Source organism: Leishmania donovani, chromosome 36, assembly GCF_000227135.1.
Source record: "Leishmania donovani BPK282A1 complete genome, chromosome 36".
NCBI lineage: Eukaryota > Euglenozoa > Kinetoplastea > Trypanosomatida > Trypanosomatidae > Leishmania > Leishmania donovani.
Window position 1 is genome coordinate 2,395,819 of NC_018263.1, and position 17,204 is coordinate 2,413,022.

At 59.6% G+C, this 17,204-nt stretch overlaps 5 protein-coding genes across 5 annotated transcripts; all 5 read right to left on the bottom strand.

The window, feature by feature from the left end:
• Positions 1–2,398: 2,398 nt before the first annotated feature.
• Positions 2,399–3,856, bottom strand: LDBPK_366430 (hypothetical protein, conserved; the record flags this gene model as incomplete). The annotated part of the gene is made up of 1 exon (XM_003865707.1): positions 2,399–3,856. One exon carries the CDS (start codon positions 3,854–3,856, stop codon positions 2,399–2,401), a length of 1,458 nt encoding a protein of 485 aa, XP_003865755.1.
• A 2,322-nt stretch (positions 3,857–6,178) lies between these two features.
• On the bottom strand, positions 6,179–6,991 carry LDBPK_366440 (hypothetical protein, conserved; the record flags this gene model as incomplete). Its single annotated transcript, XM_003865708.1, has 1 exon — positions 6,179–6,991. The coding sequence occupies one exon, from the start codon at positions 6,989–6,991 to the stop codon at positions 6,179–6,181; it is 813 nt and encodes a 270-aa protein (XP_003865756.1).
• Positions 6,992–7,886: 895 nt separating this feature from the next.
• Positions 7,887–8,444, bottom strand: LDBPK_366450 (hypothetical protein, conserved; the record flags this gene model as incomplete). The annotated part of the gene is made up of 1 exon (XM_003865709.1): positions 7,887–8,444. The coding sequence occupies one exon, from the start codon at positions 8,442–8,444 to the stop codon at positions 7,887–7,889; it is 558 nt and encodes a 185-aa protein (XP_003865757.1).
• Positions 8,445–9,269: 825 nt separating this feature from the next.
• On the bottom strand, positions 9,270–12,794 carry LDBPK_366460 (hypothetical protein, conserved; the record flags this gene model as incomplete). The annotated part of the gene is made up of 1 exon (XM_003865710.1): positions 9,270–12,794. One exon carries the CDS (start codon positions 12,792–12,794, stop codon positions 9,270–9,272), a length of 3,525 nt encoding a protein of 1,174 aa, XP_003865758.1.
• Positions 12,795–13,251: 457 nt separating this feature from the next.
• Positions 13,252–16,839, bottom strand: LDBPK_366470 (hypothetical protein, conserved; the record flags this gene model as incomplete). Its single annotated transcript, XM_003865711.1, has 1 exon — positions 13,252–16,839. The coding sequence occupies one exon, from the start codon at positions 16,837–16,839 to the stop codon at positions 13,252–13,254; it is 3,588 nt and encodes a 1,195-aa protein (XP_003865759.1).
• Positions 16,840–17,204: the final 365 nt, after the last annotated feature.

Here is a 17,204-nt window from a genome sequence, read left to right on the forward strand (position 1 = left end):
CTTGAACACTGGCGGCTCCTTATCACTTCCGAGCGACACGTCCTTGAACAGGGAAGGACCTCGTGCAAAGGCATTCGCTGACGATGTAGCCCCATCAGGGCGGCGCACTCGGACGACACGGCGGTTCGCCATCTCCGACTCATCGGCGACCTGCGGGGTTGTCACAAATTCATCATCGGCGCGCCCCTCCCCGTCGTCGTCGCGGGACAGCTGAGCTCCCGCCACGCGTTTTCGTGGACCCTCGCTCATGCTGCAGCTGTGTGCCTTCGGCCAGAGCTCTATGCGGGAGTCCAAGAGAGAGAGTTTGCAGAAAAGGAAAAGGAACAACACTCCGACGTTTTTGCGGTATGCGGAACGGACTGGGTTCGCAACGCGGTGGAGCAGCCCACGAGTGGCGCACGGGGTAGACAGGCAGGCCCACAAACAGGCGAAGGATAAAGATGAGAATGATTACAAGGGGCCAGAGGATCCACATACGCAAACGTGGCGCGTGTGTGCGTACATGAGCACGCCGATGGGTGCGCGCGCGTGGTCTTCGTGAAGAAAGACCACTCGGCTACAGATAAGCGCAGCGGAGGGGCCACCACTGCCAGCAAGACCGCAGATGTAGCGCATTGGTGGCAGGGCAGTGAGCCTCAAACGAGCACCGATATGCGCCTCGACACTGAGCCCCCCATGCAGGTAATGTCCTTCCCTGCAAGGCAAGCAAAATAAAACGAGGGGCAGAGGCATTGGTGGACCGCGCACCTGCGCCTTCCGTTAAAGCGATTTCCTTGGCATTCTGCTTGGTTACTTCCACCCATTCCACGTTGCAGCAGAAATACGCAGTTGGTCCATCTCGCTGCGTTCATAAAACTAACACACCCACACACTTGCATGCATACACGCGCGGACGCTGTGCCACGCCACCGCAAGGACCGATATCTCAACCACACTGAAACACAGGATACTTCCCAAAACCAAAACAAAACAACACCGCAGAGGACAGCATTGCAATCAGGCTACAGACCAAGACCCTCTCTCCCTCCCCCGAGTCTCGTCGTTGCACTTTCAGCCCTCTTCCCCTTCCTCTGTTTTTCTTTGTTTTTGTTGCATCCTCTGGCAGTGCCCTTTTCCTTTTTTTTAGGGGAGCGGGGAAGGGGCGCGTCGAAGGCGCACAAAATACAAGTTGAGATACCGTAGGAAGAAGGAGTACTTCAGCACGCTGCATGAGAAAAAAGGTAGTAAAAGGAGGAAGAAGGGGTGGGGCCGAAGCTGCACGTCAGCACGCAGGCAGCCTGCGCCACACAAACACCACCACAAGAAAAAAAAAACAGACCGGGTGAGGAAGCCCGATCGAAACGCCGTGACGGGCGAGTGGGCAAACGGAGTGAGAGGTGGTAGGGAGAGAGAAGGAGGGCAGAAATAAAGGGTGTAGAAAGTAAAGCAATACTAGTAGAAGCGACGAAGAAGGAGAGGCAAAACGAAGATGGGGTAATCAGTATAACCAAACAAAGGATACGGCACGACAGCAGCAACATCGACAGAGAGAGATAGCGGAGACCTCCCTCCCCCTCCACCGAAAGAAGAAAAGCACTGAGCTCAAAATCGAGTCCTCACGTCGCCATTGTTTCTGCTCTCCCCTTTTAAGAGGCTCAGGTTCCATGGTGTCTCCGACCTTGTCCGTTTCGTGCACTCTTTGCGAGGGAGGAAGCGGGCAACGAGAAGTAAGCGTGCGCTCCCCCCCCTCCTTCCACAGTTGGGCGATATTTTTTTTCTGCGTGTGTGTGTGTGATGTGGCGGATCTTCCCGACACGAAAGAGAGAGACACAACACGGTGCGTGCAGCGAAAGGGGTGGGGGTGGGGCACGTCCTTGAGAGGTCCAGAGACACGGAGGAGAGGCAGTAGAGACAAGCGGAAAGGGGAGGGAGCGAAGAGAAAACATCAAACTCGGGACGAAAGGAAAGGAAAATGCAAAACAAAAAAAAACACGAGAGACAGAGAGACTCGGGGGGGGGGGTGAGGGGTAAGGGAAGGGGGGGAGAACGTGCGATAGCGTCACCTTACATCGACGGTGAGTATGTGTGTTCCATTCAGCAGCAACAGAGAAAAAGAAAGCAGAAGCATGTGGACTACAGCGAACAAAAAAAGGGGAGAAGGCGGCGGACCGCTACGCGAGGACAAGGAGTGAAAAAAAAACGAAGGGGTGAGCTCGTGCCAAAAGATGCTGTTTCGGGGGGGGGGAGGATGGGAGGCAGGGATACGCCAACCAACCAAACGCGTACTGAACGATATGGAGTAGCAAGGAGTAGTGGCCGTAACGAAACCGCGCACCCAAAGCAAAAACAAACGAACGACGACATGGGTAGGTGAGAGACCTGCCAACACCTGTGTCGGCAGCAGCTCTCCCCTGCGCAACTATCGACTGCGCTCCGCACGCCGCTTCGTTGGCTTTGTGTCGAGGAGGTTGAGCTGAACCTGGACCACTGCCGGCTTGCTCTGCGTGTCGGAGGGTTCGTCACCCGTGGAGTCCATCAGCCAGAAGAGAAAGCGATTGCACGCGCACGATGCGACAGCGCGGAATGAGCTTGCCTGTTGCGCAACAGGAAGCGATGTTCGCAGGGAGGAGGAGGGCCGACTCGAGGCCACTTCCTCCTCGGACAGGGAGCAAGAGAGCCAGTGATGCGTTGTCAAACAGAAACGGTAGAGCGGCTCTCGGCCGTTTGCGTGGAGGCACTTCGACGACTTTGGTGCCTCGTTAAATAGCACGTAAAGACTTCCGCCCTCCACCACCGCGGCGGCCGGCATACACTTTTTAGAAAGGTTCCACTGGGCTGGTGCGAGTCGGTGTCCGCCCAGTGGATAGACAGGCGTCCATGTCAGCCCGCTTACTGATGAGTCGCCGACCAAGGAAAGGCACCACAAATCGTCGAGGACGCCAGTAGCGCTGCTGCCGCCATACAGCCAAAGGCACTGCCCAGTCATGTCGAATGCTAGGACGGCATCTTCACGCGGACACGGGCAGACGCCAGGGGTCACCTTCAGCCGCTCCCAGTGCGCGACGCGTTGCTGGATGGACGGCGTGAGCCAGAGCCGCCACACGTCATTCAGCCGCGAAGTGGTGTTATTGCCACCAAAGAGATACAAAACCGGCTCCAGAGTTGTCGGCGTTGGCGCACCAGAAAACATGGTCGCCGCAGCGGCAGGCCCCATCGCCTTATTAGATGGCTGAAGCGACTCCGCAGCCGGCGATGATGGTGAGTTAGTCTGCGACCGTTCCGCAGGAGCGGAAACTCCAAAAGCAAGCGCGTGTCCGTATCGCCCCACCGGTCGCGCAGAGACACGCGTGTCGGTCTCCAGTCGATCCCAATGAAGCGCAGCCTCATCATCGCTTTTTGACGCCCGTCCCCGTGCAGTTGTAGGAGTGGGGGAGGGATATCCTCCTCCGCTCACTCCGAGGCTTGGCGGGGACACCCTATCCGCACCTGTCGTGGCGCCGTCGTGGCGCCGAGGGTGGAGATGCCACAGCTCTGCGTTGCACTTCGTGCCGTCCCACCCGCCAAACAAGATGATGGACCCCTCGGCAGGCACCGCAGCGGCGCTTGCATGGGCAACCCTGACCGGGGCGTCGGGCAATCGCGCCCAGACGTGCGCCACGGCATCCCATACGCGTGCGTACGGCACGATGCGCTGCGTGCGTGTATCGATCCCGCCGATGACAAACACTTTGTCCTCTGTGCAGACTGTTGTCGAATCCGTTATTGACTTAGTCCACGGCGGAGGCACACCTTGGCTAGTGAGTGAGGCGCGCTTCGCTAGCGATTTGGCCGCCTCCGCGTAGGGGAACTCGGACAGGCTATTGCACGGCTGCGCCATTGCCGGTGAATCTAGAGCAGCAAAAAAAAGAAAACGGGCAGCAAACACCAAAGGAAACAAAGGAAGCACTGGTATCACGTCGGCGGATGCCCGCGCCGAGCAAAAGGTGAGCCGGCAGCCTGTGTTCAACGGCGCTAAAGAAAAGAGCACCGTGCGACGTGCACGCGCAACCGCGAACTCTCCGTGATGCCTGTAAGAACTGAGGAAGAGGCGCGGAACACAACAGAGCACCAAGCAGAGAAATGCAGATTAGACCACAAGAGAAGTGTCGCTGCCCTGATCCGACGCGAAACGGCAAGGGAGAAAGCAGGAAGGCTGCACCGGTAAAGAAAGAGGCGGGTGCCACGGCAGTCACCTCCCCTCTCTCCTGAGAAAAAAAAAAAAGGATATGGTGTGTAATGTGTGTGCGTGATGTGAAAAAAGGGGGAGAAGAGAGCAGAAGATGAGGGCAAGGGGAGGGCGGCAGCGGCGGCAAGTTGCGGGGAAGGAAAACACCGTCTGTGCGACTTAAGGGGAAGGTGGCGAATTTCTCCTCGCTGTTCCTGAGCGGTAGAGAGAAAGAAGCGCATCACGCCACGGCGCCCTGCATCCCCTCCACATCCGCGCTCAACTTCTATGGTTACGGTCACGCACGCGGCTATTCTGCGTGTTTAGACCCACCATTGCCGCATTCCAGGACGCACAAAAGGAGTGTCGCAGTGCCCCCCCCCCCACGTCTGTTTGCTTCCTGCTGCTTCTCTGCGAATGCGTGCGTGCCTTCGTTTTTTTCTCCCCTGTCCTCTTTACACGTGGTGGTATTTTGTGCGGACACGCCTCTCATGCACGACGAGGATGTGCTTGCACCTCAGCGTTATATCCGGTGTATTGAGCAGTGCACCACAGCCGAGCTGTGAACCACAACACCGAGAGAGAATCAGCTGTGCAGACCGCTTTAGACACTAAGGCACATCAGCCCCTCCAACTGCCTCTTTAAAGTACGGCGGCCGTTACCACTTGTTTCTTTCTTCACGTTGGACCGTGTGCTCGTTGGAGACAAGAGGAGGGGGGCATGAAAAGGCGACATCGGGCTCCATCACCATCGCTCACAGACATACACACGCACAAATAAGCAGAAGCCCAGCGAGTCGCAAGCAGCCGCAACGGCGGCCTCTCTCGCGCGCACCTTTCCACTCGCCTGTGCGGGCTTGGATTCGGGCGTGTGCCGAATATAGACACTCTTCTCCTTACCCCTTCCACGGATCAGGCACACCGACTACTTCTACGGTGCAGCAGATGCGCTCGCAAAAACATAAAGCAAAAAATGCGTGCCGCTCTTTTGATGGGCCGCATCCTCTCCGGTGGCGCCGACGTCAGAGGTGAGGGAGGGTGTGCAGCGACTGTGGAGGAGGATCAGGGATCAGTGGTGCTGCTGGCCGTGGCGGGTGGGGTGGGGTAGCTGGGGAGGGGAGGGGGTGGCACTGGTCAGGAGAAAGGGAGAGAAAACACGCACGCATGGAGAGAGATACTTCACAGGCGGATGGAGGGAGGGCGCAGACGGCAAACACACACACGCACAGAGGGATAAACGGCCACACCGGAGCAGCGTTCCTTTGTAAGAGTGTAGACGGAGTGAGAGAAGGGGACTACGGAGACAGAAATGAACATGAGGGTCTGAGACGATAAGCGTTTCGGATGGCGTCATGTGCAGGGAATGAAAATGAGTGAGGTATACACCGAACACCTCTGACGCACAGACGCACAAGCACGCGCGCGCACGCACGAACACATGTACCGATGAAAAATGTAAGACAGAGCGACACGGGGTGGAAAGCAGAGAACGGGCGAACAGGAGAACGGAGAAGAGACAGGGCCCACCGACACCCACCACCACCACCCACGCACACACACACAGTGCCAGAGCAGATGGTGGCGCATAACGTCCAATGCCACCTGCAAGGACGACCGCGAGGGGTAACGCTAGCATGGAAGCATGGCAGGTGGGCATGCAAGAGGAGCACGGCTGAGAAATAGGACGAGGAGGAATCGGGGCAGTGGAAACTGCATCAGCTGTGATGGTGGAATACAGGGTCCAACGAGCTGCCGAGGTTTAAGGGGCCGTGCCCCATGCGCACAGCAAGTCTCACCATCTGGCTACACGCACACAACGCACACGCAGGGGCATATCTTGTAGAGGTGCGTTCGGCACTGAGGGAAACCAACACGAAAAGCACGGTGTCGCACCGGCCGTTTCACCAGTGTTGCGTCCCTTTCACACGGGTATGCATGCCTTCCACCCTGTCCTATCCCTCTTTGTCCCCCTTGCCTCCCCACGCCGATCGTTGCTTACGATGCGTCAGACCCCATTTGCCCACGAATGCGGTTCTTGAGTGACTCGGGTATGGCGCCCTTATCCTCCGCTATGGCGTCCACTACGGGCAGCACATCCTCCGGCTTGAAGAGACCGTAGCAAATGCCACCGTGGCGGCTGTAAATGATCACATTGCCCGCGTAGATATGGCCACCCATGTGCGAGCACGAGTACACCGTCACCCGCTCTGCGCCACCGGCGCCCATTTTCTCGAGGAGAGCATGACGGAAGAGGTCGATTAAGACGGAGCCGCAGTAGCCGCAGCGCGCATCGCGTGTGAAGTGAGAGCAGACGAAAATGAAGTACTCGCCCGAGCGGTCGACGGCCAGTGTGCCCTTTACCTCCCACGGCAGCTCATACGGCACCGAGACGCCGCTGTATTGTGTGATGATGACCGCCTTTTTGTCGTCCACTTTACAGTGTAGAATCGAGTCTTCCGTGTCCTGATCACGGTGCGACACGGTAAAGCTCGCATCCGGTAACTTATGCTTGATGTGATGGCTCAGCTCCTTAAAGCCCGGTACATTCTCGGTGCGTTTGTCCCACTCCCTTGCAGGCATACGGGTGTTCAGAAAGATGTGCTCCCGCAGACTCATGCTGCCGATAATCTTGGCCGGGATCGGGCCACAGCACTCCTCGCGACCGAAGCCGTACTTTTGAGGGTCGAGTCCCTCGATATCCTGCAGCGTCTGTGCCGTCAGTTTCGGCCTGATCGCCTCGAACGAGTTGGGGTCGGTGGACATCACGCACACGGTTTGGGTGAAAGTCAGTGCATGAACCACGCACATGCAGGCTTCGACAGTGCAAAGGGCGCACGCCTCCAAGAAAAACAAAAAAGGAAGGAAACAAGGAATAGAATAGATGCGACTCGGAGCAGACACGGAGAGCACAGAGCCGTCGCTGGTGGGCACCTCAAGGTGCCATCCAACAAAAAGAACGGAAGCAAAGAAACAGCGCTGAGGGAGAGAGAGAGACCGCAGAGAAAAGGTCGAGGCAAATCACTGCCGAGAAGACCGAAGAAAACGTCACGGCGGAATGAGAAGGAGTGCAACACGAGATACAGAGAGATTCCTAAGCGGTCGGTTAGCGAACCTCCTGTTGGCGAAGAGACTGGAAAGTTCACATGCAGAGGTGAGTGGTATGAAGTGGGGAGGGGAAGTGGGAGAGAGAGGAAGGGCGAAGGTAGCTGGAGCAGCGCTAAGATGCTAGAGAAGCGTGAGATACGCACCGTGCAGTTGTTGGGGTGACGTTCCATGGATGCGGATCGACGGCATGCAAGCACCAAAGCAAAGAAAAATATGAAGCGAACGAGTCAAGGAGCGGCAACGAGGAAGAACGTGCGTATGTCCGTCGCTGTTTAGTGGTGGGAAAGGTGGCACTGTATGTACGCGTGCGCTGGGCGGAGAGCCCGGCGAACCCGTCAAGGCGCAAGCAGCGGCACTCCACAAGGACGAGGAAGCGGCGCATAGGCAGAAGCAGCTGAAGCAGCAACAGCAGCAACCCACCGTTGCCACTAATGGTCGGACTCCTTCACGTGGTCCAGTCTGCCCAACTGTGCGCTTTTTTCTGTCTTTTTCCCCTTCATCCTCTTGCTGAAACACACGCCTTCAGGCTGGGACAACGCGATGCATACACCATGGATAGGCAAGCCCAACACGTATGCCCGTGCCTGCGGTCACCGATTCACGACGAGTCGTCACGACTTTTGCGGTTATCGGCCATACTCTTGGCGCTTAGTGGGTCTACGGTGCGCGGCCGCACCAGCATCTTCTTGGGGACACAATACGGAAACACGAGCGCGTTGCACACAGGGTTCAGGGACTCCTTGCCTCGAACCGCCATCTCCCAGCTTTTGGCACGCTTCAGCTTGCCAATTTTGGCCAGAGCAACCTGGCGCTGCCGATGGGCAGAGAGGCGATCCTGAAAGAGCATAACTACCGGCGGCACCGCAAACTCGAACTCGCGCTCGTTCAGCGAACCATCCGTCTGAATCGTCAGTGTCTTCTGCATGCGCGGAAAGCGTGACCGCTCGATCGCGAGCTCTTCGCGATACATGCCTCGGTTCTCGATGTGCTGCATCTCACTCGAGTGTCGGTCCTTGATAAAGGTGCGAAGTACGTAGGGAACTTTGTAGTCTGCCGGGCGCAGCTTCGGGTTTGGCGAGACCGTGCGCGCCAGTGGCCGCAAACCTGCCGCCGGCGGGGCGCTTTTTGTCACCGCGGCCCACTTGTTCAGCACCATGGTGTTCTCCAGGTTTTCTTCGAATATCTATATGTGTGTCCGTGTGTGTGTGTGGGGGGGGGGGTCGAGTAAGAGGGGCGCTTCTTTTTGTTGCGGTGTAGCAACACGTCGTCCCCACACCACGTCCACTGATGATCTCGGCCGGCAAGCAGCTAAGGATTCTGTGGGTAACGGCGATAGGGGGGAGGGAACGAATAGTCGAGCAGTTCAGTGTTGTAAGCATCAAACGACACCACCACGAAGAAATCACGAATAGGCGCGGCGGAGAAGGTGCCATAGCAAAGGCGCCTTCGTGGACGCCTTCCCGAGCAGAGGCCGAGGAATGCAAGCGGAGGGGTATGGGGAGGGCGGACAGGCATCGGCTGTGTGTCCTGGATGAGACCGCCGCACAATCGGAACATCTGCACGCATGCGCGCGCTTTGCGCTTCTGGTCGCCGCGTCGTTCCCGCATGGCACGTTCCCATCCTCCTCTTCCCCCTCGTCGCTCCTCTCTACTCCTGCTCCGTCACCGCATGCCGCCCCCCCCCCTGTCGCAGTTGCCAAAGTCGATTCGAAGTGCTCGAGTGCCAATGTGAAGCACCCCACTGCGCCTGGGAGCCGTTCTTAACAGGAACACGACAAACAACCACGCAGGCAGCGGCGCAAAGATCGGAAAGCGCACAAGAGCATCACACATCCTTTCCTCCCCCCTCCCGCGGCAGCTGTGGCAGGTGGCGCTCTGACGGCAAACGTGGTGTCAGAGCGGCAACACACGCACACGCGCACACACGAAAATGCGCACTGCGATCACTGCAAACTGACAGGGCCCAGGCCACACCCGCGCCCTACACGCCGCGGTGTTGCAAGTAGGTGGTGTAACGGTGAATCGTGTGTGGGGTCAGCTGATAAAGCAGAAGCCGATTATCCACCATCCAGCGGAGCAGCGCGAGCGAGGCAAAGCGGACGCCGTGTACCGCCGCCGTCTCTTCCATGGCAGAGACAAGTGTCTCTACACCGTCGCCAGCAACGCGGTCCGCCACCTCCACGAGACCACCAGCAGAGCTGTCCAGTCCGAGAGCCGCGATGGAGAGAACGTTGAGCTGATCCGGTGATTCAATGTCACGACGAAGCAAACTTTGGCATGCCACGTCGAGCACAAAGAGAAACGCAACGCCGCACTCGAAAACGCAGCTGCTGCTACGATTGGTAGGCGCCGTGAGACCAGACGCCGAGGAGGGGACCGGCCAAGCGGCACTCATGCTTTTCATGAGCGTCAGCACGGTGGTCGACGCTGCTGCCTCCTTTTGTGTTATCGATATCTCGCCATATTCGGTCCACCACGCCTGCGCCGCGTGGTCACCACCGTCGTTCTTGGCGGGCGGGCGCAGCAGCACGAGCGGTGCCAGATGCGTGCGCTGAAATTCCTCCACAAGCACCTTCTTCGGGGCTGCCCCTGTGGCGGTCGCGAGGAGCCGCTGCCACGAAAAGGCCACGGCAGCGGACATCTCCAGCCCTACACTGCTTGTACGCGTCGTCACACACGGGCGGCGCCACGCGTGCGCGACGTAAAGCTCAGCGAGTGATGCAGGTTCTGCATCATGGGGCGTTGATGAGCTGCCTGGGACGGCTGCAGAGGAACGAGCGTTGCTCACCTCGATAAGCTGATGCAGCCAGCGCGGGTGACATGGGTGCAGCTCGGACGGATGCGCCTCGTAGCATGGCTGCTGCGGTGCTAAGCGGGCACACGACCGCGTCAGAGACACGCACTCGGCCACCTCGGCCGGGTCGCCGGGAAGTAATACGGTGACGCAGTGGTGACTGCCACTCTCTGTCAAGTGCAGTGACGCGAGAAAATGCAGCTTCTGCTGCAGTCGCACATCATTGGATAGCGCGAGGACCACGTCCGCCGGCTGCTCGCAAATCTCACAAGCGAGGTCCGCCACGGACGTGTGCTGGAGTGAGGAGGCAGTGACGTCAACGACAACGGCTCGCAAGGGGGAATCAGAGGTGGCTGTGTGTGCAAACGCAGGTGACGCGACAGCCAGGTAGTTCTGCCTGCACCGCCGCACAGGCGCAGAATGCATCGCGTCGGAGAGAGCCTGATGTATGGAGACGTCATCGGCTGCGGGCGAGAGAATCGCGTCGCACAAACGCCTCCACACCTCGCTAGCGGTGAGGCAGGAGGACACGCTCGCGGAGCAGGCGCCAAGGCGTTTGTTGGGTGTCGACCACATTCCGTGTCCACGTTCCTGCACCAACTCCCACCATTGCCTCGCTGTTGCCTTCGCTGCATTAAACCAGTGAACTATGTGTGCTCGACCCCCCGCTGCTGCCCCCATGGCTTCCTCCCTCGTACTTCCATGTGAACCCACGCAACCCCTCAGCAGTTCCGCGGAAACCACAACAGGCAGGTCGTGCAGGTGCTGCATCACTTCCACAACAAGATCTCGCGCCTGCGGAGCAGCAACCGTGCCGGCAGGGCGTCCGCCTGCGCGGGCTAGCGCCTCTAGGAGAAGCGTGCGCTCTGCCTCTCCGTCGCACATCGCCGCGACCGCTTGCATGAGTCGCAGAACGGTCGACGGCGCCGGAAACAAACCGACGCCGATTCCGCTAAACGAAAGCCGCACGGCACCGTCTTTGCTACCGTTCAGCGCCACACCGGGCCGCGCGCAAGGACAAATCTCGTACGTGGTGCAGGCCAGCAGCAGCTCCGCCGCCGTGTCACGGACGACCAGCGGCGCCTCCACTTCAGCTGCGCGCAGCTCCGCAATGTACCGCAGCCCGCGCACGGGACCCTCCGTCATACGCTGCAGCAGCCGCTCTTTGAGAAGCTGCGCTGCCACACGCTCCTCCACGCTAGACGTAACTTCGGTCCACCCCGCCGGTTCCAGGAAGGCGCGAGAGGCCGACGCTGCGCTTGGCGAATCCACTCCCAGGCGCACCAGCCGAGGGCCCTGCGGCAGAGCCGGTAGCGACTCGATAAACGTGACCGCCTCGTGAAGGGCCTCCAGCAACTCACGGGGAGTCGGGAAGGGTCGTGTCATGCTCACATATACCGTTGATCCGCGTAGACGGCACCGGAGAACGGGAGTCGCGAGCGACGCACGGGTGAACACCTTCGCTGGTGAGCAACGGCGATCAGAGAATGTGGGTGGAGAGGAGGTGAGGGGGAAAGTCGTGGCAAAGCCTGCCGCCGAAGGCAGAAAAGGCGCTGTGCTGGCAGTAGGCGAGGCTGGGGTTGGGCCGTCGAGAGTCGACCTCGGCGATGCAGCAGTCTGCGCCACAGGTGGCGCTGCTGCGTCGACGGTGTCGATCGTTGGTGCTGCTGGGACGAGCTCGAGTCGTGCAGATGGCGCTTCACTACACGGCATTGTAGGAGCCACCGGCGGTGGCGGTGGGTCAAACAACCCTGTAGGTGCCTCTCTCTTCTTCAGCTGCGCGTCGCACTCGGTCCTCTCGACGACGGGAGAAAAGAGCGTGTTTTCCAACTCCTCCAAAGTAAAGGCGATGTCGGACGCGCCGTGGGCGTCGGAGGTGGCCTGCAGGTGTTCCGGCGTGAGAATGAAGGACGATGTCCAGGACTGAAGAGGTGGCAACGCTGCTTCGCGAGGTGGCGACGCCGCCGGAGGGAATGAAGCTCGTCGATTCCGTGTGCCGGCGTTCACGGCCATCGCTGGTGTCGAGAGCGGCGGCGGTGCGACTAGCGGTTTGGCATTTAGCGAGCCCTCCGCGGAGGGTAGAGACGATGCAACGTCTCCCGACGCGGCTCTCCTCGGCGCCCGGGTGTTTGGGCCGGATCTACCCCCCAACCGCGAAGCTGGGATGGATACGCGACTCCGCTTCTGCTCGTCGGCGACGATCTTGCCAAGCGCGTATACGTCTTTCAGCAACGTGTCTGCTTCACCGTTGCCGCGGCGTCGACGCTGACGTGGCTTCCGACTTGCCTCATGCGCGCCAGGGTTGCCTGGAAAGAGGGATGCTATTTCGTCCTCATCGAGGTGGCTGTGGAAAGGCGCCGCGTTGTCAGATGTCTGGCTTCGCGAAGCCTGTGTTCGAAGGGCGCTCGTGAGCGCTAAGATGAGGCGGAAAGGCCGCCGCGACCGCGTCTCCTGTGCAAGTCGGCGCATTGACAAGTACGTGGATGATGCGCAAGGCGTCGTTGTGTTCTTGGGGAAACAAAAAGGGTCGTTACATCGCCAAGCGCGGTCGGCGCAAGCAAGAGAAACAACAGCGCAGAGCGAGGGTTTGGTCAAAGCATGAGCCACGAGAAACAAACCACGAAGAGTGCAGGCAGCGACATAGAAGAGAGACAGCGCGAGCGCCAAATGAAGGAGGCTCAAGCGAGCGAGAGCTCGGTGCGTTCGGCACATGCCCACATTCACGCACACACACACACACGCATGGGCAGTTACTAGAATCAAGAGGACATCCATACTCTCCTCAATCGTTCTCTCGTTGTGCCGTTGTTGTTGTCGCGATCCTAGCCGATGAAAAGCATGAGGGTTTCAGCTTCGCTCGCTTCCGTTGCTTTCGTACCCGCCGCCAGGGCAAAAGGGTCGAGGAAGTGGTGCGCCCCAGTCCGCTGGGGCTGTGCTGTGGTGCTGTTGCTGCTTTCTTCCTCGCTCCTCAGTCTCGCAAGCTGAAGCGGAAGGTATAGTGCGACACAACGAGGCGCGCAAGCCAGACAGAGAGCGACAGAGGGGAGTCCGGAGAGACCGTGGCTCAGGTAGCACGCAAGACAGCTTGCGCCATCACCCGTCTTTCCCTCGCCCCTCCCTCCTCTGTCGTTGATGCATCGCTGCCGCTGCCCGCGCAGTGAAAACCTCTTCACTTGGTTGCGGCGGGAAGCCGAGGAGAGCTGGACTGAGAGGGCGGCAAAAACCACCGCAGCACTGCCTCCTCCGACGACACCGGCACGAAGGACTGACCGCCCTGCATCACCGCAGACACCGATGTCGCCTCGGCGCACCTGAGGACATCGTAGCCGAACTTCTCCACGTTTGCCGTGAAGAGCATCACGTCCGACGCGGCGGCAGCGCGGTCGTCCTCCGCGGTGGCCGGGATCTGCAGGGTCGACTCGCGCAGCATGACACTCAGTGACCCCAGCAATGGAACCATCACGCCATCCATGTCTCCAGGCGGCAGCAACGGCCGCAGCGCACGCATTAGCCGCGCTACCTCGCGGAGCATTGCCATGACCCACTCGTTACGGCTTGCCGGCCAGTGTCTCTTCTGCATCGAGACGTGATCGAGGCTGTTCACCTTGCGGTGCACGAGGGACCCCATCTTCGAGTAGAATTCGTTGCGGTGGGCCACGCAGTTGCGCACCACACGGTTCCAGTCATTCTTGACGAACAGCTTCGCCTTTTCAGGAGCGGCGTTTGCAGAGGACGAGTCTGACGTCATCTGTGCTGCTGAAGCACTTCCCATAAGGCCTAGCGCGTTCGCCACCGCCAGCGCATCGCGCGGCACGCAATCACGCAGCGAGTAGGCAAGGAGACCATCTTCCATCGCTGCCGTCAAGTGCACCTGCAGAGCAGGAATGAAATCGATGAGAAACGCGACACACTGCGAGGCAATGCATAGGTGCTGCGTCGTGATGGTGGGGAGCGTGCCCTTCTCCACTGCCCGCGCGCCAAGCACCAAGGCGGCCGCCTGGCCCTCGTACTCGTCGAGCAGCTCACTCATGCGCGACGCGACATCGAAGGCAAGAAAGGGGAAGAGGGCAATGTATTCGTGGTATTTGTGCAACAGATCCATCAAAACGAGGAAGGAGATGGGCACGAGGCGGCCTTCCAGCTCGTCAGTGTCGGGGCCCGGCGCCGCTTCCGTCGGGTCGCTAGCCGTCTTCCCGTTGCCTAGGACGGCGGCACCGGTACTGCACCGCACTCGCACGTAGAGTTTCGCGGCTCCGGTGCTGAGGAGATCATCCGCGCCGCAGCTATCCGCGGCGCCACGAGCCGAGCTCGCTGAATGGTGCCATCGATTAAAGGCACCGTCTCTGTCGCCCGAGGCGAAGAGTGCCGTCAGCGAGCGCAGCCGAAACGCCTTCAGCGCTGTCACCTCCATGGTACACATGTCCTCCACCTGCTGCTGTATCGACTCGTCGACCGCCTCCTTGGCGGCCCACGTTTCCCCTTCCGTCACCATAATCATGTTCTCCTTGTTGATGCTGTGCTGGTGGCGGAAAAAGCGCTTGACGAGTCGCTGAACAGTCGTGCCAATCACTTTTGTCGGACGGTACACCCCAAAGCCGACCGGTTCCTCGGCAGCTTCGAGGGACTGCGCGTTGGGGCCGCTCACAGTCGACGACACGGGCGAGCTGGTCGGGGTCCCATACCCGTTACCGCCCTCGCGAAGAAGTGACACCAGTCGACCAGCCACGTCGCCTGTAACGCGCATCGGAAACTGCACACTAACGCGCACGAGCTGCACCAGCTCGACTACGGACGACAACTGCAGACCGTTGGCGTATACCTCCAGCAACGATGCGATTAGCGACTCCGCCTCGCCACAAACGCGCGCAAACAGGTCCCGCGTCGCCGTCTCCATCAGGATGTGGCGGTTCTCGTACATGGCGAGCGCCGCCCGCAGCCCTCCCGTGAGGAAAAAGCCCCAGTTCTGCGACGCGTGTGTCACAAAGTCCACGAGCATGTCCACAAACTGCTGCAGCACCTGCAGATAGCCCTGAAAGCGGAGGTGTTTCGCAAACCCGCAGAGCTGCTGGCGTGCGTCTGGCAGGGCGAGAGCAACCGTGTTGCTGGCAATGGTGAGTAGCTCATTCGCCTTGGCATTATCCAGCGTGCCAGCGTTCATGAAGAGACCCACAAGCGCCTCTTGTGCCATGATCTGAAGCAGCTCAACAAGCCTTACATGGTAGAGGTGGTTTGCCGCGTTCAGCACACCGAGGCGCGTGACGCTCTCGCACACGGTCGCCATTCGCTCGTTTGACTCGCTTTCGTCGAGGTTGCTCAGCAGCACGCCGCAGTACTCTTCGAGCACGACCTTTTCGAGGGCTTTGCGTGCTTTCCGCACACGCCCCGGGACCTCCTGGAGGCACTTCAGGTGCGACAAGGACTTCCACGGGATGCCCTGTTCCACATCCTTGGTGCCGCGCACCGCAGTCTCCAGGTCAAGCAGCGCGGATGAAATGGCCATCACCTCGCCAAAATCACGCTCGGGCAGCGCAGCCCAGTTCTCGACGTCCCCTAATCGGCGCAGCAAGTGCTGCGCCGAGGTGGCGGTGGTGTTCAGTCGCAGAAAGTTCTGCCGTCGCCGGTACAGATTGCCAATGCGGAGGTACTCGGCAATGCAGTGCTCACCAGCGCGCATGCCGCCCTCGCGAGCGACTCGCACGTCAGCCAAGACGGTTCGAGCATCGCTGCTGAGGGAGCCGAACTGGCAGGAAGTGGCGAAGAAGTCCTCGGAGCGGTGCTTGACGTGCTGCAGCAGACACTTCTCCACAGCCGACTCCCACGCGCGCAGCTCCTTATTGCGGCTCTCCAGATATTCGTAGTCAGCCGCAAACGTGCCACCATCCACCACCTGTGTCGGTGTTCCCGTTGAGCTGCCCTGTGTGGCCACTGCCGTAGTGGGTGAATTTGGTATAGCAGCAGGCCACGACTCACCCACGGCCTCTGACAGCATGCGTATTTCAGATGCCGGGTCGTAGGAGATGGAAAAAAACTCCGTTGGTATCCCCGTCGGCCACGGCCCGCCATCCACGGTCGCTGCGCCGTCGCGTTGTGTGTAGTCACCACCGGCGTCTGCCGCGCAGTCCTCCCGCCACTCCTTCGCATCGTTCGCGATCCCCTCACGTTGATTGGCCTGGTAGGCCTTTGAGATAAGCTTCACGTAGCCGCTGAAGTCCTCATTGGGCGGGTACTCGGCGAGCAGGGCGGCAGAGGACTCGGGCCCTGTCTGCGCAGCCGAGTAGGAACGAAGCATGTCCTCCAGGTCGCCCACACGGCCATTAAAGTCGAAGGCCGCGTAGAGCTTGCCCCCTAGCCAGGTGGCCCAGTCTACATTTGTGGTCGGCTCGCCTGGGTCGTTCAGGATCGAAATAAAGCTCTGCCCCACTGTGTGCTGTAGCTGAGTGAAGTGCTGCTGGGAGACGGGGTCGAGGGCGGCGAAGAGGGAGCAGTCATCGCCATACGGTGACACGACGCCGTCGCGCACATTCTGCTGTCGCTGAATCTCATCAGCGGCGCAATCTTCTTGCAGCTGCGTGAAAAGTGCCTCCGGCACACGCAGCTTCTGTGCTGGGGACAAGGCCGAGACCTCGTATAGCCAGTTGCGCAGCTGGGCTCGCAGCGTGGCAGAGGACACGCCATTTCGTATGGACTCCTCGACGACAAGCGAAGGAAGTCCCAGTGCATGGGCGATGCGGACGCGACTAAGTCCGTGGTGGACCATTAAGTGAGCGCAGATGCTAGCAGCAGCGTCGCTACTGCGGCGGACTGTGGCGTTGCGAAGTTGGCTGCCCCTTGCGGAAACGAGCTGCGTCGATGAGGTGAGCGCATTGTGTTTTTCCGAATATGACGTCATGCTGTGACGCTCTTCGTGTTACCTTCTTTCACCACCCACCGTATCGTCCACAGGTTGTGCTCTCTTTGACTTTTTTGTTGCTGTTGCCCTTGTGTTGCTGTCACACAAAACTGTGCTCCGTGAGCCAAGTGCCAGTGACTCCACGGTCCGAAGGTGGTCGTGCTTTTATTCCTCGTGGGAGCTGGTGAAAGGGGCGTCGAGCAAAGAGCAGAGGGCTTTCCTTGGTAGAAAGT